Source organism: Molothrus aeneus, chromosome 1, assembly GCF_037042795.1.
Source record: "Molothrus aeneus isolate 106 chromosome 1, BPBGC_Maene_1.0, whole genome shotgun sequence".
NCBI lineage: Eukaryota > Metazoa > Chordata > Aves > Passeriformes > Icteridae > Molothrus > Molothrus aeneus.
Window position 1 is genome coordinate 21,803,751 of NC_089646.1, and position 19,406 is coordinate 21,823,156.

Here is a 19,406-nt window from a genome sequence, read left to right on the forward strand (position 1 = left end):
CCTCCGAGGCCGCCCCGCCCCGCGCGGCTTCCGGACCCGCTGGGAAGTGGGACAGAAGCAAAGGCGGCGGCCGGGGAGGTGGGCTGGGATCCGGGGCCGGTGGTGCTCGCCGGCCTCGTTCCTCGGGGGTGCGCGGGGCAGAGGGGTGGGCTCGGCTTGGCCGTGTCCTTGCGCCCAGACCCCGTCCGCCTGGGGCTCTCCCGGGCTTTCCTCGATGTGGGCCCTGAGCCGCTGTGAACTCCGCTGTGGTGTCGCGGGCCTCGCGCCCGGCTCGGCTCGGCCCGGCTCGGCTCGGGGAGCGCTTGGGCCGGGGCTCGGGCGGGGACCTAGGGGAGGGTCTGCGGGCGGGGGAGGTGGGGCCGCCAGCCGGGCTGGGGGGTGATTCCCCTTTCCCAGATATCCCCTAGTGTCGGGCGGGTGTCTCAGGGCTGACTGGCTGCTCCCTGGGAGAGAAAGCGACAGTCTCCGAGCTGGTTAATCGCGACGTGCTGGGGAAAAGCATCAATAGCAGCCTGGCCATCGTTCCCCCCTGCTGTGTGTGTGTGCCTCTCGCGGCTGCAAGCCAGCAAGAAACCCTCAGTCCGTGCTTTGTCGGGGAACCTTTCCTGATATCTGTCTTTTTTCATTTAAATGGCAGGAGGCCGGAGCGAGGGAGAGAACAGTGTGGGGAGATTCGTCATCGAGCGTGGGCTTCGTGAATAGCCTGTTGGGTTGTGCTGCAGATCTGCAACATGGAAAAGCAACTGCTTGAATCCTCAGAGGAGCGAACGTTTCAGTACCAAGATTCTCTGCCTTCCCTGCCAGTACCTCCTCTTGATGAATCTTTGAGTAAATATCTCGATGCAGGTAATGACTTAATGTTGTAATGGTAGTGTGTCATGTGCTGTTGTAAGCAGGCTGATCTGAAGATGTTTGCTAAGCGATTGTAGACACGGCTTGTACTGCAATTGGGGCGTGGGATACAGACAAACTCAGTGTGCCAAAGGATTCCTTTCAGGCTCAAAACTGGAAATGCAGTGCCCAGAGAAACTTGGGTAAAAGTTTCTTATTTATCTCTAATTACCTTTCTTCAAGGGAATTTGGCACTTGGTTAACTTTTTGGTTTGAAAGTGGATTTTTTTTCACTTTTTTTTTTCCTTCTCAACAACAACAACAAAAAAAAGCTGGTCTGGAGAAAGATACTTCACTTAAAAATTTTGGTTTGGATAACTGCTTGTTTATAACTGTGTTTGCTCAGGATCTTTTTAAAAGAACAGTTATTTAAAACTTTTCATACTTAATATTGGTGAGAAAGAACACTTATTAATTATACAGTCATAGGCAAAAGCAGTGGTGAGCATTTTCAGATAATTTACCTTGGATACTTTTTGCCTTGACTTGTTGACTAATCTAAAGAACATCACAGAAAAGTTTTGAAAACAACATCCATGCACGTGTATCTAGTTTTGTTCAAAAAGAAGAAATGACTGGTTAATTCTTTATTATGCATTGGGAATGGCAAAAATGCATTATGAAGTATCTTGAGATTATTTTTCTCTATTTCTTCAATAATTTTCAGAACTCTGAGACATGGAGTTTTTTCTGGAACATCTACTTTGTATCTTACCATCTTGCAGGTATTACATAATTGCTAACAAAGTAAGATTTGGAGTTCTCTCCTTAGCAGAAGCATACTACACCATATTTTCCCTTTCCCAAAATAAAATTCCTGAAGCTTACTCTTGAGTTCCTATTTATTTCTGAGTACTGAAAATGGCCTGCTTTGGTGTTCTTTACATAATTGTTTTTTAATGCAGAATATTGAAGTGGTAGGTTTTGAGCAAAAGTGTTGTGTGTGTATGTGTGTCTAAAATAATGCACTGTCTTTTTGCTGTAATGCAGATTAACTAAGGTTGTGCTGCAAGAGTAAAACCTGCAATAACAAAATTGCTGTTTAGTTTTGTAAACCCATCTGTCTCTCCAGGTTAATAAATAACTCTCTCATGGAGTGAGAAGAGCTGACAGTGTATTTGTTTGCCCTGGTTTTCTGATTCTGATCTGTTTTCATAAATAACCTTATCACATACCCCTTTATTTTTCATGCTGAAGTTATTTGCTGCTTACTGTTCCATGCACAAAATCATTCTATAATTTTGATCACTGTTGCTCTTCTTTAGTCTCACTGGCGGTGGAGAAAAGTTAGCCCAGCATTTGCCAGTCTTCCCTTGTACAAATATATTGAAGTCAAAGGGTGCAGGGCACAGTTCTAGACATAGCTCTGTGAATTTCATTGCTTAAGCTTGTCATTTTAGTCTATAAATGTGAATGGAGGAAAGGAGATGCTTCAGTAGAACAGTTCAGAACCTCCAAATGATTCTTCATAGAGGCTTTAAATTAGTCCTGGGAAACCTTCTTTCATTGGTTGGAGGAGGACTCTGGGCCATTGACATTAGTCAGGGCTTCTGCTGGTAAAGCACTTACCTGTTTAGAGCCAGCTAACTAGAAAAGCTAGACAAAGTATGTGTCAGAATATGCCTCATTTAAGGCTTTACAGTTGCTGCCTTTTAAGGAGTAACCCTGTTTTGAAAGTAAGCCTTGAGCAGAGAAGGTGTCCATTGCCATGTTACTGAGCCTTCCAGCTCAGAGGATGAGAGTCAGAAAAATAGACTCAACATGAAAGTATGAAAACTCAAACTTCCAGCTTCCCAGAAGATTCCTTAACTATGCAACTGAAGGTGTCTTTCATGGGATACTTCTTGTTTGTGGGCAGAGCTGATCCCCCAATCAGAAAGAAAGACAAGATCTGTGGGCTGAAGAAATGCAAGAGAAGTTTCACTGAACTCTGGTGAGAAAGAGGCCAAGTTCTACTCCTTAACAGTGCTGCTTCTACATCTGATTAAATAGTTTTTAAATGGAAAGAAACCCTGTGAGTCATGTAGATTGGGAAGAGTCCATCTGGACCAAATTTCTGCTCAAAGCTGGTCCAACTACAGCATGTTGCTCAGGCCCTGCTTAGCCAGGTTTTGTTTACTTACAAGGGTGGAGACTCTGTTTCATTGTAACCTGTTCTGGTGTTTGATCACCCTCATGGTTGTGGGAGAGGAAAGAAAAACAACAAACTGAAAAAATCAGCCATGACCAAAAAACCCCCAAAACTTCACATTTTCATGTGAGAAATTTTCTGTATTCCACCTTTATTCCATTTTCTCTTATCCTAATTCTTTCCATCTCTGAGAGGAGCTTTGCTTTATCCTCACCAGGACATTCCATTCAGTTGAAGAGGGCAGCCAGGTCTTCCCTTTGCATTCTCTTCATAAGGTCAACAAACAGTTCTCAGCCTCATCTCATTGTGCATTCCAGTCCCCTTGCAATCTTAGTCACCCCTTTAAGGTTCAACTAAATAATTCCATGAATTGGGACCAGAACCAAATAATTTTGCTTAGTTTTCATTTTTTATTGAATATTGCTCTGTAATGACTTTATAACCTGAATAACAGAGGGTAATCATCCTCTCTTTCAATAGTATGTGATAATAAGGTCATTTTCTGGGAAGCCTGAGTGTTGGACTACCCTCATTCAGGGGAGGCTTTCAGCTTCAGGGTGGAAACTGTAATCTGCAAAAGGGTAAAGGTGAATGGCTCTGTTGCTGTTATTTCTTTTTTCATTTGTGTTCACAACTGATGGTGTGCAATTCAAGCTGCATCTAGATGTGTAGGCACTATGTGAATGACCATAGCTGATCATCTGTGGTGGAGGTGTAAGGGGAATGCTGGTACCTTTCCAGTTGTGATGGTGTTGGATTGGAATTTTTGGAGGTTCCAATGCAATTTAAACACAAGTGTTGTATGGTAATACTTGAAAGTAGATGTTCTGTCTTGCTGCCTAAGGTTGTCAGAAGGTGCTTAAAACCACATTTGTAGGTAATATTTGGCCCCTCCTCTCCATGTTTGTCCTGTGCAATAGAAAAAATATCACCAGGACTTGCATTATTGTTGTGGAATACCATAAGGAGACCAGGATGTATCTGAAAATGGATCCTTATCTTTCCCTTTAGGACAGGTAGTGCAAAATACTGAAAAGCCTTATAAAATTAGGATTAAAATGGAATTATTTTGAAGAGGAGTGAGGATGACTTACCCTTGATGGAAGAGGACCAGCACTGAAGAGATTGTACATGAAAAACTATGTGGGTCCTGTTGAGATGTGCCCATGAGCGCTGAGGGAGCTGGTCTTTGAAAGATCATGATTACTGGTGAAGGTTCCTGAGGAAAGAAAGAAAGAAAGCAGATGTTACTGTTGTCCTCAGGAAGGACAAGACTGATTAATCTTACTTTAATTCCTGGGAATCCCTGGCAAATAATCATGAAAACCATTTCTGTGCTTATGAAGTACAAGAAGGTGATTGGGAATGGGCAGCATGGGTTTCTGAAGAGGAAATTTTGCTTGACCAACATGGTAGCTTTTTATGATGATTTTTTTATGGTGGCTGTCTCGCTGGATAAAGGAAAAAGAGTGGATATTGTTTATACTGATTTTAGTAAGGCTTTTGGCTTATCAAAAGATTTTTTAAAAAATCTTCATAGAGGAACTAATAAAGTATGGACTAGGTACAGGGCAGACAGACAGATGGGCTGGAAACTGTATCATCTGCTGGGCTCAAAGGTCTGTGGTCAGCAACACAGATGCCAGCTGTAGGCCAGTCTCTGATGGTGTACACCAGGGGTCCAGTAATTCTTAATACAGTCATTGGTGGTGATGGGACATGCGTGATGGGACAGACTGTACTGAGTTTGGGAGCTTCCAAAGCTGGAAGAAGTAGCTAATAACACCAGATGGTTGTTATGCCATCAGAGGGAGCTTGATTGGCTGGACTAACAGACTAACAGGAGCCTCATGAAGCTCAACAAACACAGGGAAATGCCAGGTCATCCACCCAGGAGAGAATAACTTGCCACAGCAGCACAAGCTGGGGCGTAGTGCCTGAATGCAGAAAAACCCCTGGGGTCTGGTGGACATGAAAAGTTGAGCATGAACTAGCATGTGGCCTGGCAGCAAGGCATGTCAGTGGTCTCTGGGGCTCCCTATATAGAAGGAACATTGCCAGCAGGTACAGAGAAGTGATCCTTTCCCTTAGTTCAGTGCTGGGGAGGACATATCTCTAGTTCTGTGTTTGTTTCTGGGCTCCCCGTACAAGCAAGATAGGAACATACTGAAGTGAGCCCAGAGAGGGGCTGTGACAGTGATTAAAGGCTTGGATTATCTGACATATGGGCAGAGACAGAGAAAGCTAGAATTGTTCAGATCTGTGTGATTACTTGTTGTGGAGGAGTAAATAAGATGGAGCCAGACATCATAGTAGTATCCAGTAGTAGTAGTAGTAGTATCCAGTAGCATCCAGTGACAGAATAAGAAGTGATGGGCACAAACTGAAATGCAAGAAATTCCTTTTAAAAATAAGACCACTTAATGCAGCAGTGGTCAAGCAGTGAACAGGCAATTGTAGAGTGTTATCCTTGGAGATACTTAAAACCCAACACAATTCTAAGCAACTTGCTGCAACTGAACCTACAGAGATGCAGTGTTGGACAAGATGATCTCTAGATTTATGAAGAAGAGAAAACCAGTGGTTGCAGGCAAGCAGGTGTGATTGCAGCAAGATGGAGTTACAATTTAATACTTAGGTTAACTAAGTGTTTGAGACTTTGCCCTGCTGAAACTTGTCCGTTGCTTGCAAAAGTAAAAGATAGATGAGAGATGATGCAGATACTTGTTCAAATTTTCATAATAGTGTATCTTTCTTTGTTTCTTAGCAGCTATAAGTCAATTACAGGGTTACCAGTAGCTAGGCAAACAAGAAATTAACTAATGATAGTGTCCAGTGGCCTCAAAAATTACTTGGGCCTCATTGTGTAGGCATTGAATCACCAGAAACACACCTCCCACACAACCCTCCATTCTGTTTCCCACTGACTTCACAATCTAAGTATAAATAAGACAGAAAATACATTATACACCAGGTAAGTATAGGAAAAAGATGAGATGTGCCTGTATGAAAAATTACATCAGCAGTGCTCATTACTGACCAGAGATTTTATGGTAAAAAGTCTTTAAGGAGTGTTTAGATTAAAATAATGACTAGTTTTGCAGATGTTTATGGAGGACTTCAATGTATAATGCACATGATCTGAGAGGAATCCAAAAGGATTTAAAAACAGAAAAACTGTCTACCAGTAACTGCATTTGCTATCAATCAAAGGTGGATATAACACAGGGACAGTGAATGAGAGTTGATGGGCAAGTGTCTTGTAGACCATGAATGGACTTGAAAATACAGACAGGTAGCTTGTAGTTGGTGCAGTAGGGTGGCAGACATGTGTGCTCAATGTGTTCATTTACAAAGTTCCTGTAAATTTAATTCCTTGGAAGAACTCCCTAGTATTTACAGATGTAAATATATTTGATTTAGTTATCTGTTAGGTATTTTAGGTTTTCAGCAATTACTTTAGTCTGCTATCATCTGTATTTATTTAAAAGTATGTATTTATGTTTTATCAGAATATACTGATGTATTTACAGACTTTCGAGAGATGTTTAAAAGGTTTTCCCTTCAAATACTTGTTTTAGAAAAATTGATTCTCATTCACTCCCTTGCCTGTGAATATCTGAATCTTGGAATAAATCTTAGTATTCAGTTGTCTTTAAAATAAAAACTTGTTCTTTTTACAGTGAAGCCATTCCTTAATCACGAAGAATATCAAAGAACTGAGGATATAGTTAAAAAATTTGAAAATGGCATTGGAAAAGAGTTGCATCAGAAATTACTGGAAAGAGCTAAAATGAGAAGGAATTGGGTGCGTATTTACATATGTGAGAAATCATAATTCAGTGTAAGAAATCTTAATTCAACTTGTGGAAAGTTGGTTATTCAGAATGTAACTTAAAGAATCATTTCACTTTTTAAAATCTTCACATCTTCCTTACATCTGCCACTTGACCTGTGGATATGAACTCATTCATATTCACTTACATATGTGTCATTTTTTTTTTTTCAAAGCTGAGTGGTTAAGAGAGGTCACTAACTGAAATTTTAAATTATTTACCAGATTTTGGATAGTTTATCTGTCAGTCTCTCCTTCTATGACATCTGTCCCTTCTCTCTCCACCCTGGGTAAAAACAACAACAACAACAAAAAAAAAAAAAGAAGAAGAAGAAAAAACACCACAAAAAAACCCCAAAAAACACCAAAAAAACCCCACCAAAAAACCAAAACCACAAAAATCAAACAAAACCAACCCTGGAATTCAGAGTTGGTTTCTTTCTTTTTCTTCCCAGAAGGAAATTATGTGGTACCATTTTAAAGTTCTCTTTTAACAGAGAAAGAGATAGAAGGAAGGTCATTACCAAGTGGAATTCACGAGGGCTTTTTAAATCCTAACAAGACACGCTCCAGAGTGAGGATTTTCAGATGGTGGCAGAAAATGTGCATTACGAACTGTCTCTCTCAGATCCCTTCTCAACACAAGTCTAGTTTCCTTCTATTCTTCATGGAGTAGCCTGTGATATTCACAGCAGCCACAACTGAAGTCTGCAAGAGTCTAAGATTATGAGTATCAGGGAAGAAATACCATAATTTACAGTTTAATATTCTTAAGCAGCATTGAATTTTATTTCAAGCTTGAAAGCAGAAGAGCTAAATGTGTCATTATCTTGATCAGTTAGTTTTGAACCACTGTCCTGCCTTGTGTTATATGGGACCTACTATTCATAGTATTAAAATAATAAAGTAAAAAGCAGACAGTTGAACAGTCATGTAATTATTAAAGAATTAATGAATAACAATAAGTTCTGATGTTAAACATTTTTCATTTCAGCTGGAGGACTGGTGGCTGAATGTGGCTTATCTTGATCTTCGCATCTCAACACAAATCCACTGCAATATGGGAGGCCCTGGTCCCTATATTGAGCACTACTGGCCACCAAAGGAGGGCACTCAGATCGACAGAGCATGTATAAATATATGGCACACCCTGAAATACTGGGATCTACTACGAGCGTAAGACTTTAAGAAAAAATGACTGATCCTAAATATTGATGTATCCCTCTGCATCCCTTAATTGAATGTGTGTGTTCATGTCCATTGGCATGCATTCTTTGCTGTAATAGCCAGGTTTGTCTTACCTTGATTTAATTCCATCATTTTAATATCTCTTGTTTAATGTTGCTATGTTTGTTACTACAGAGAGAAGGTTGCCATAGAGAGATCTGGAAATACTGTTCTGGACATGAACCAATTTCGAATGCTCTTCTGCACTTGCAAAATTCCCGGGCTTACCAGAGACTCTCTCAGCAGTTATTTTAAAACTGGTAAACAAATGAAAATTGGGGATTAATACAAGCAAATTATTTTTATTAATATGCTAAAGGAGTGGTCAGTTTAACCATAAAATTCTTGCTTTCTTGAGCACTAAATCGGCTACTGGTTGTAGAGTGTTCGTATTATGAAGCAAAGAATGCCCTCATCTACAAATGCCCTTTTTGGTCCAATATTTAGTCCTTATCAAATGGGAGTAAAAGAGAGCTCTGCTTCAAATTTGTGTATAACCAGCCTGATGCCTGTAATAAACATGCCAGCATTAAGAATTGATGAAAGACAAATTCTAAGTATGTGTGGATTCAGCAAGGAACACTTATTTCAGCAGAGGGAGTTCCTGCCTACAAGAGACACAAATAAATGAAATTTGCTGCTAGATAATGACAATTACTTGAAGCAGTTTCTAACAATGAAAGTTATGTGTGACTTCTGTTGGTTTTTAAAATGTCTTCAAGTTTGCAGAATTGAATAAAAAATAGTCTGTAGGACTTGTTTAGTTTTTTTCTGTATCTGTCACTTTATCCCCAAGGTTGGATTTTAATTTACTCCTGTTTTTCATTTCAGAGGCTGAAGGTGAATGTCCGTCTCACTTGATAGTCCTGTGTCGAGGTCGAGTATTTGCATTTGATGCTATGCATGAAGGCAGCATGCTGACTCCTCCAGAGATTTTCAGGTTTTCAAAATACTTATTTTAAATGAACTGTCTTATTCAAGCTATATACAAAAGAGGATTTTTTTTTCTATTCCCTTGACCTCAAAGATTTAGGTGTAAGAGAGACTACAGCTTCTCCTTTAGCTGAAAGGTTCAGATTTAAGTAAATCCTTCAATGGATGGCAATTTCTTTCCATGTACTATTGTAATACATCTGTAGAGCATCATACAAAAGGGCTGAAAAAAGATACTTTAGTAGGAAATACCACTTTTTATGGTTTCTTTACATGGAATTAGTAGGATTACAGCTATCATCATTCCTTCCACGTACAATCCACGTTGCAACTTAATCATTATCAAAGTTGAAGCACTCTCATATGTTGAACTCTCCTGTTAGATACAGACATAGTTTCAGCATAAGTCTCTTGTGACTGATTTGGTATCTATATGCATCTCCTTACTAAAAAAGGGTTGTTAATTTTGCCAGGGAATAACTTAATGCAATTGTCAAAGTGCTGCTTATAGTGCACAACAGAAGGCTTATAATTAAAACTGGCAAAAAAGTTGATGGCCAAATTCCTCATGCAAGACCAACTTAATTAGAGAAACTAAAAATCGCTTTTTTAAAATAGTCTGGTAGATTAATACCTAATATTTTAACATATGCATTTCTAATTTTTGTAGCTGTACCTGTTAAGTCAAGCCAGTAACAAAGAAATGAACACTTGGAATACAGACAAAATCCTCTGAATCTATTGTCTATAGGAAGGGCAGGTTGGGTTTGGCTTTATTTTTGTAAGGTCATCATTGGTGTCTTATATTTTTGATACTATGTAACTAGTGATCAGTAGTGATATTTAATAGGCAAGAGTGCTAGAAAAAAGTGCCTGTAATTTATGAAGTTTCTTTAACATGGAGAACAGCATGTGGAAAACTGAATTTTCAAACTAAGATTTACCCCTCTCATAATTGTTCTTCTAAAGGAAGAGGTAGGAAGAGAATTGCTCTTGTATAGTTCAGAATTTACATTCAGGATGTACTGCAGCAAGTGTTCTGCTTGAAGGTTTATCTTGAGGGGAAGGTTTGCCCTGAATGTGATTAGCTGCTGTAGAAGCTGTAAAGCTGCAGTATGGCAGATGTCTGCTGCTCTGAAAAGTCCCAGCCTGCACTGTTGAAGTCTTAAATCTAGTTTTTAATTAAGCATGTAATAATGCTTTAGCACTATGATTGTCTATGTGTGTTTGTACTGGGCTTGTAGGTGCTGAGTTACTGAAACCTGAGCAGGTCTTCAATTGGCCTTAGAATCTAGGGGAGCTGATTCATGCTTCCTGAAAATTCATACTGGCTTGTGAACGTTGAACCAAAATTCCAGCTTTGCAAAAAAGAGACAGAGACACAAGGTGACTTTTACCTTCTCTCCATCTGTTGTTAACTAAAGTTTTTGAAATCTTCTTAAAGGCAACTTAGGGACATACAGGAGAGATGCTACAGTGAACCAGATGGGCCAGGACTGGCAGCCCTAACAAGCAATGAAAGGACCAAATGGGCCGAGGTAGGAATACTTCGCAGCTGGTTCCTTGGGAATAGCATTGTGATCACTGGAAAAACATTATTGCACTTAGCTTTGTCTTTTTATGTCTTCTAGTTACGGGAATACTTGATTCATCTTGATCCAAAGAACTTAACTCTTCTGGAAAAAATTCAGAGAAGTTTGTTTGTGGTTGGCCTGGATGATTGTAGTCCTCATGCAACTCCTGAGGACTACACTGAGGTAGCTAAGAATTTTTGATTCATACCTGATCATCTTTCCATAAAAATTTCTCCTGAATATATACAGAAGTAGCACCTCTTGCTCCTTCAGAACAGTAAAAATGAAGCAAATAAATATGCAAAAATGTGCTTTTTTGCTCCATAGGAAAACTTAAATAGTTTTAATTGTTAGGCCATTGGAAGTGAGAATGGCTGAAATCTGCCTTCATAACCTTTTAGCCCTCTGTCCTTCAGGGTCATTAACTTTTTATCAACCTTCTAATTAATAACTTGGCCCTATAATCATGTTTCATCTTGAACTGGATGAAAATGTCATCTGTCAGGGAGGTCTTGCCATCTTGATGTAGTCCAGGTTTAGCTTACAAAGACTGGCAGTGTTCTTGGTGTTTTTTAGACTTCACACTATGTTTCTTCTGCTTTAGCTTACAAGGCTGGGGCTAGCAGGTGATCCCACTGTGCGCTGGGGAGATAAATCCTACAATTCCATATTCTTTTCCAATGGAACCTGTAGTGCATTCTGTGATGTAAGTTAATTTTTTTTCCATCTTCTGAGTATTTATTTACTGAATTTTCCCCTTCAGAGTATTATTTTAGGTGTTACTGTGTTACTCTTTAGTATAGGCTTGTTTACCTGGCACCTGGTCTGGTAAGTTTTCAAAAGCAGTCTGCTTCCTCATGTTCTTTGCTTTCTCATGGTGTTTACTATTACACCATACTTGAATTAGCAACAGGATCTGAAGTCATAATCTTATTTCTGAAAGTATTTAATGACAAGTTCCAAAGGGAAAAAATGCAATACATAAGAAGGTTTTAAATTAACTCTTTATTTGATGCATCCATTTGAACAGCTGTGTTTTTTAAACTATGTTATTTTAAACTCATTGCATGGCCAGAAGGGCTTCCATTTTTCCTTAAATCTGCCTTTTCATGGCAGTAGTATATTGTACCTCCCTGTTCAGCTGCAGAGCAGTTAAAATGGTGGGTGGACTTAAAATACTTCTGTATTTATTGCAGAACTATAAAAAAAGTCTAACACTGCACAGTAAAGCTGTTGGTCAGCAGGAAAAAGAGCAGGATAGGGAAAAACCAGAAGTGTTTGATCTTCTTACTGTTATGCAAAGAAACATAATATTTCTCTTATCTGATTCTAGCATTCTCCTTTTGATGCCATGGCTTTAATTACCATGTTATCTTATGCTGATAAGAAGATTATTGAAAATGAGGGAAAATGGAAGGTATCTATCTTTTATAAACTTTCAAGCTTATCAGTTAACGTGTCTTTTCTTATGGATAACATTTTCGGGTTTTGCATCTTTCTGTCTTCATCTTCCCAGGGATCAGATAATGTGAGGGATATTCCAAGGCCAGAGGAACTTGTATTCACAGTGGATTCAAAAATTATGGATGAAATCGGACATACTAAAGAATTGTATTACAAGAAGGTGAAATTTTCTCCTGGTTCTCTCAGTTGTTATTGATACTATTTTTTTCATTCTATTTACATGTTTTTAATTGGTCTTTTTTCATGCTGGAGAACAGTAATGAATATGTTCCTGATGAACTGATGAAATTTAACACCATGGTTAAATTTGTTGCATAGTGATTTATGTTGAGTGTGTTTTATTTACAGTGGACCAAGTTGTGATATTTCTTGACTTCTGTTGTTTTTCCTCCTTTGGCATGACAGGTATCTGACTTGCAGCTGGTGTCTTATGCCTTCACATCCTTTGGCAAAGCATTGATTAGAAAGAGGAAACTTCATCCTGATACATTTGTGCAGCTTGCCCTTCAGCTTGCTTATTACAAATGCCATGGACGGTAAGAAAATACAGCTCAGGAATAAAAAACTAGTTTCTTCAGTAGGGGTGTGCAGTGGCTTTGCAATGCCAGTATGTAATTTGCCATGGGGATGTAAGAATGAATAACTAAGGGATTTTTACGGTAACAGTTGCATGGAGCCATACTTGCCTCAGAAGAATTGTTCTTGTGCCCATAGGGATAGTACATACACATATTATGGAGTGGGTGGTAGAACACAGCCTGTGAAAACTTGAACTTGGGCCATACAAAGGAAACACTTGGGCCAACATGAAATGCACAGTGGGTCAGGATTCTCTAAGGTAGAAGAGAGTTTTATCTGTAGCATGTGACAGCCACCAGTAAAATGTTTAGTCTTCTAAGCCTGTAAAAGGCTTCACAAACTTCAGTGTCTCACTTTCTTCAGCAATATTGGGTGTGAAGGTTTGGGCAGAATAATAGAGATGAAGATAGTAGTGACCCTTCAAGTGCTGCCTCTGCATTTTTGGATGTGACATTTAATTTTGTATTATTGATTAAAGGTGTCATTCTTCTTGTTATTGGTGTTATTCCCAAATTTCTGTTTGGCTTGTGTAAGTCATTACTGACCAGCAGAAAATTGCTTGCTTCAGAAGGAGGAGGTTTTCATCATAGGAGTGTGATGTTTTGTCACTGGTGAGATGTAGCTCATCATGACAAAGGTTGGTTTGCTGAACATCGGGACATTAATTTTCTGACTAAAATAGCCTTGGTCTGTTGTAAACATGCAAGTATATTTCATGTAGGTTGTATATTAAGTGGTAGAACTGTAGTAGAGCTGGAGTTGCTCCATGTAAAAGCTGGATGGCTGTCAGTATGCAGCAGAGAAGGTTCTGACCTTTCCCTCTAAATGTTTTGGAACACACTGCTTATTTCAAATGTGTCTCTTAATTTATGAGGGTTTAGTTGGTGTAGGTGGAAGTACATGGTGAAACTGAAGCTTGTGTAATGTCAGCTGTTTTGGCTAGAGGCTAGTAGATCTGTAGTCTGCAGAAAATACCCATGGCAATGCAGTTTTTTCAAGGTATGAGTAAAGTACTGCTACTTTTTTCAGTCATCTATCCCATAAAAGCACATAGAGTTGCTTTGTGGCTCTTTCAGAAACATAACTTAAAGAAAATTAGTGGGTTTCTGGTACTTGTAACTGAGCTTGATGTGCAAGATCTTTTGCAGGATTTCTTTAGCCCTTGAGACAGCAAATAGTTTTGTTAAGTTAATGAGACACTCTTCCCTAATTTTTGTTCTTAGTCCGGGCTGCTGTTACGAAACTGCCATGACCAGGCGATTCTATCATGGCCGCACAGAGACCATAAGATCATGTACTGTGGAAACAGTGGAATGGTGCAAGTCCATGCTGGATCCTTCGGAGAGTGTAAATACTGAAATCCTACTTTAATTACTCTGTATTTAGAAGGCCTGTCATCTGAACCACTTCAAACTCATTTTTCCGTTGTCTCACTGATGGGAATTGGTGGAATGGGTTGTCTCGGTGATGGGAATTTGCCTTTCCAGGGGGACAGATTTTAAATGTTGCTGATTCTGGTCATTGTGACTGAGATGTGCTGTCATGTGTGGGCTTGCTTGGTTTTGTGTCCTATTTAGCTTTTGGTTTCAAGAATGTAACTGTCTCAAATTACATTCACATTGATTAATTTCACACCTCACAAAGTTCCTGAGTTGGAGCCAAAGTATTGTGCTGTGCAGTTGTTCTGTTTTAATTTTCAAATGAAATCAGGAAATGTTTATCTAATAGTTGCATCTCAGAGCAAGATTGAAGGGTGTTTCTGTCCTAGTGGTAACAGGGCTGTGTTCCAGAGTTTGTCTCTGAGTAGCTGAACCAGAGACCTTTTCTTTTCCCAGCAGCTACCCTCTGGTGCTTGGCTGGCAAAGCAGGTCATGCCTTGCTTGCCAAGCAAGAGCTGTACTAAAGCGCTTTCTGTTGCCCTCACTGTACATTTCTCAGTGCCTGAGAAATTAAGCAAGGAGAAGGTTTTTGACAAAGGACAACACAACTTTAGAAAAATCAAAAGTTCTGTGTTATTAATGAATCTAAAAAACATAGAGGAAGACAGCTGTCAGAAAGCATGTGTGATTAATAATTTTGGCCTTAAAGATCACATTTTCCTGGTCTTCACTGGCTTCTTTTGGCATGTACAGCAGTTTAAAACCCAGTTTTCTGGCCATCTTCCAAATCTGCTTTCCTTTCCCAAATATGGATTTCTATTATTTCCCTGCTCCTCAGTTACCTTCTAACCAATTACCAGGCTTATGTGGTTACTACTACTGCTAGTGTGTAACTTTCTATGTACACTAACTGTAGCCTTTTTTTTCTTTGTAACATTAAATAGCAACTCCAAATAGCTCCCTATTGTTGTTTTGTTTGTTTGTTTGTTTGTTTTATACTTAATACTACTTTTTTAAAATACTTTTTTTAATACTAACTCCTGGAGCTTAAAAAGCCCTGTTCAATAGTATTGAAATGAACGTGTTTAAAAGTCTGCTTTTATGTAATTTTTATTACCTTAAGGTCAGATGCTTTGAAATAATCCTTTTGTCTTACATTTTCTTTTGCCCCTTGTCATCTTGATAGCTTGATTTTTATCCAAATCAAGTGACTTTTGTCCGTGTTTCACATTTTCTGCTGCAGCCTCTTGTGTGATGAATAAAAGGATAAATAGTCCTTCTTAAGGAGTCAAAGAGCTATCAAGATCTAAGGTCTTGGAAGTCAAGATCTTGGACTGTTTCTCAAGGCCTTCTTTACAAAAGCCATGTTATTTGTATCCTCTCTGATTTTAATATATGAGTTTTAATATAAACTTGAAAAAACCATAAAGTTGGGCAGAATTGGCAATCAGCAGAGAAAATCTGGGAATGCACCTAGTAGGAGCTAGTGTCCTTCTGAATAAATGGAACTGTAGAAGGTTTTTGGGTTTGATCACTCTAGTTCATACTGCTTCCTTTCCATTGTTTCAGATTATTTGGGAAAGAGCATGAGGTTTGGAATATTGTTCAGTTCAAAAGTGATCTGAGTAAGAGAGCAGAGATACTGAAAACAAAGGAGCACATTTTCCTGAAAAGGGAATTTGGGTTTGGGAGAAAGGGTTTGGGACGGGTTCTTATGTACCTTTCAAGTTCATCCATTTTCTTCTATCTAAAATTGTTAGGAACTATGAAAGGGGAAAACCTACTGGTCTGTGATTGCTGATGTGTTACTCATTTGGATTGATTTTTCTTTTTCTTTTCTTTTTTTTTTTAATTTGAATCCTGCCCTACTTTCCAGAATTATCAACGGCTACAACTGATGCATAAGGCATTTGCAAAGCACAATAAACTGAGGAAAGAATGTGAAAATGGAAGAGGTACTCTGGGATCAAAATTATTGGGTCTTTTTCATGTGGGTGAAAAGGGAATGTCATTGTGTGCTACTACATTTTCTCTCTATCCTTATTTTCAACCTGAATAAAAACTACCACTTAACATTTTATCCTTGAATTTTGGGGAGAAGAACTAAAACCTGCTCCTTGCACCCATCCTTGTATCCCAAAAATATGTTCACTTGGAATGTTTATTCAGTTTTTCTGCCCAGCTAATCATTACTTTGGAGTACCTTCCAGTCAAATATGTGCTTGGCTGAAAAGTGAAAAAGGAGAGATTAGGGTGAGATTCTAACCCACCTGTGTTAGTGCTGTACACTATTCTGTGAATGAGAAAGAGTTGCTGGGAAATGAACCTGATGAACTTCACACTCTCTCCAGCCTTCTTGGTGTGTTATCACAGTTCAGAGCAGTAGTGGCCCTGAAAGCCTTTCCACTGTGTTGGCATAATTGCCCAAGGGCTGCTTCCACTGTGAGGAGCTCTTCCTCCTTGTCTGAAGTGGGAGTTTCCTTGGGTTTTGTTTTCCACAGGGACTGTGCTGCATCTCTGTTACTGAAGTCATTTGCTTTTGAGCTCAAGTTGAAGTTGTTGAAGACCTCTTAGATCAAATGTGGGGAATGTTTTTGGATGCTACAATATGATGCTGTTGTTTATCTGTCCTTCAGCTGCTATTTGAGCTCCCAGCTATCCAGACCAGAAGAAGCAGAAAGACTGGGAATGCTGCTGTTAATGATTCAGTATTTGCATGTATTTGACAGGCTTTGATCGTCATCTTCTGGGTCTCCTGCTGATAGCACAGGAGCAAGGACTGCCAGTGCCAGACCTGTATGGGGATAAGGCCTTCACAGCCAGGTAATTCATATTCTTGTCCATGGAAAGTTGTATCCCATAAGGCCTTCACAGCCAGGTAATTCATATTCTTGTCCATGGAAAGTTGGATACCAAGGCCTTTGCTACACTGGCCTTGTGTGTGCTGATGTCTTGATCTCTGCAACAAAATAACTGTTTTGTAAAACACACTTTGTTTTAAATGACTTTCAACAGTGCTGCTTTTGTTTTGTGTTGTTTCACAGTGGAGGAGGTGGGAATTTTGTCCTTTCAACTAGTCTGACTGGCTACACTAGGTTTAGTGGATCTGCCGTCCCTATGGTACAACATGGCTATGGTTTTTTTTATTCAATTAGAGATGACAGGTAAGGATATAATTTCATTTTGAATATGGCTCTGCATTTGTCACAGAGGAAAAGGCAGCTAACAGCTAGAATGAGGAAAGGAAAATACTGAAGAAATACGGCTGAATGTGTCAGAAGGGATTGAGAAGTGAGGTACATGAGAATAGAGACATTGGCATTCTGGGAAAGCACATGTGGGAGGAGGAATGAGTGGTGGAGGGCAAGTGAGAACCAAGATATGACAATAAGCAGAAATAAAGAGTAGGGAAGATGAGAGAAGGGAGCAACAAAAGGACTTTAAAATAGGTTTACTTTAAAATAGGCTATCATTTTAGGATCATTTTGTAACATGTGAAGATGTTTTTTGGCTGAAGAGCAGATAAGAGGACAGGTGAGCATACTGCCCATCATTCTTGGCAGTGACATCTTGAGGGGCTAAAACATTTGGCTTCACTTCTCCAAAATCATACTATTTGAAAAGATCAAACTCTGGCTTAACTGGTCTTATGGACAAAAATTGCTCCTTTTTTTATGAAATATAAAACTAATTTGGTTTGAATGTGTAGAGATAAATTGCTAGTTTAGGTGTAATTCAAATGATTTCTTCCTAAAGCTAGGCAGGGGTTGTGTGCCCATTCAGATCAGTTTGAGAATACAAGCCATTAATACTTTGATCTATGGCTCTCTTTAAATAAATAGAACTAGATCAAGGTATACCTTTTATTAGATAAATAGGAAAGAAGTACCTAAAACTAAGTTAAACTAATTGCAGAAAAAGAAGAAATATAATTCACAGCATTTTCAAATATAAGCAGAAAAGTTGTGTCACAGTTGTGTATGTAGTAACAGGTATTTAAATCAAAGTATCTGATTTCAAGATCTGTCAACATTGTTGCTTACTGAAGGCACTAAGGATCTGAGTCCTCTTAGTGTTGAGACAGTATGTTTATATGACAATTTTTAATTCAGATTTATGTCAATAGTTCCACATTTCAGGAGAATTTGTGTAACTTTATCCTAGACCTTGACAATTAAGCATGGTGACTTCACTGTTTTCTATATTGCTAGGATCATTAGTACCTGCTCTTCTTGGAAATCCTGTCCAGAGACTGATGCAGAAGTGCTGTGCAGAACTCTGTTCCAGTGCTTCCATGATGTGCTGCAGCTAACACTTACAGCTCAGCTGTAACCTTGACAATGGTGTAAGAGGCTTTGCAAGCTCACAAGTTGTATGTAGTACTTAAAAACAAAATGCTACTCAAAGAGTATTCTTAAATTCAAGACATTTAATGATCTGTTTTTGTGAGATTTACTGTGGTAACAGTACCCATTTAAGAATAATGTAGCCATTTGCAACAGCAATGCAAGCAGTAGTACCTTACCTGTTTAGAACTATGCAATATTAAAATATGCCACAACAATGCAAACATACTTAGGGATGGGATGTTGTAGTGGAAAATTGATGGGAGACCTGTATTTATGACCTTAGTAGTCACATGTAGAATAGTTTGGAGTCTACTGATAGTGTTTATGACAGTTGAGCACTTAACTGTGTACTTAAAAGTAACCACACTATCCTGTTTTGTGATTATGCTTCCTATTCAGAGTGGTTAATGAAACAGAATGTTTCCATCAGGTTATGTGGTATTTTATAAGTTACCTTTCATTTTTTGCTATCAGGATTATACCAAATAAATGTTGTATCCATGAATGGGGATGTTCCCACTACATTTGTAGTATGAGAGCAATACAGTTTGAAGTATTTTGAAAAAAGAATCACTCGATAATAAAGACAGAAAGCAGCATGAGTTTCAGATTATTCAGTTTTTGTTCTCTAGGGAACTGTGAATATCTGTTGCTTTCCACTAATAATGCACAATAAAAGTAAGCACTGAATACAGTTTGATACGGTTCTCAGGATTTTAATACTTGATTTCTCTGAGCAACTTTGTATTTTCCTGTTATAGAAATAAAATTTTCCAAAAATCAACCTTGTCTTAATTTATGGCTAGACTATTTAACATAGTGTAGCAACATTGTGAGAGAAAGATGATCTTGGTGACAGATGAATTTGAAACAGAGATTCTAAAGTACCCATTGTTTTTTCTCTAGCTTTTAAAGTTTCAGAGAGATCAAATACTATTATTTATTTTACAGAAACAACTCCATTTTCAGCTAACATGGAACCAGTCTCTTTGCCCTCTGGCAGCTCTGTTGCACATATTTTGTCCACAGTAGCAAGAGCACTTC

The 19,406-nt window shown here is 38.8% G+C and overlaps 1 protein-coding gene across 1 annotated transcript; it reads left to right on the plus strand.

Annotated features, from left to right (window-relative positions):
• The first annotated feature begins 20 nt into the window (after positions 1 to 20).
• On the plus strand, positions 21 to 19,146 carry CROT (carnitine O-octanoyltransferase). The gene is made up of 17 exons (XM_066552854.1): positions 21 to 78; positions 638 to 846; positions 6,706 to 6,830; positions 7,852 to 8,033; positions 8,220 to 8,344; positions 8,916 to 9,024; positions 10,462 to 10,555; positions 10,649 to 10,774; positions 11,196 to 11,297; positions 11,925 to 12,008; positions 12,108 to 12,215; positions 12,461 to 12,591; positions 13,858 to 13,981; positions 15,890 to 15,968; positions 16,743 to 16,836; positions 17,058 to 17,177; positions 18,225 to 19,146. Exons 2-17 carry the CDS (start codon positions 732 to 734, stop codon positions 18,343 to 18,345), a joined length of 1,839 nt encoding a protein of 612 aa, XP_066408951.1. The 5' UTR covers positions 21 to 78; positions 638 to 731; the 3' UTR covers positions 18,346 to 19,146.
• The last annotated feature ends 260 nt before the right edge of the window (positions 19,147 to 19,406 follow it).

Bases quoted from the DNA above. Each gene is read 5' to 3' on its own strand.
- CROT (XM_066552854.1), top strand. From the start codon at position 732: ATGGAAAAGCAACTGCTTGAATCCTCAGAGGAGCGAACGTTTCAGTAC. The intron at 10,556-10,648 runs GTAGGAATACTT...TATGTCTTCTAG, and splicing joins AAAGGACCAAATGGGCCGAG to TTACGGGAATACTTGATTCA. The intron at 12,216-12,460 runs GTGAAATTTTCT...TTGGCATGACAG, and splicing joins AAGAATTGTATTACAAGAAG to GTATCTGACTTGCAGCTGGT.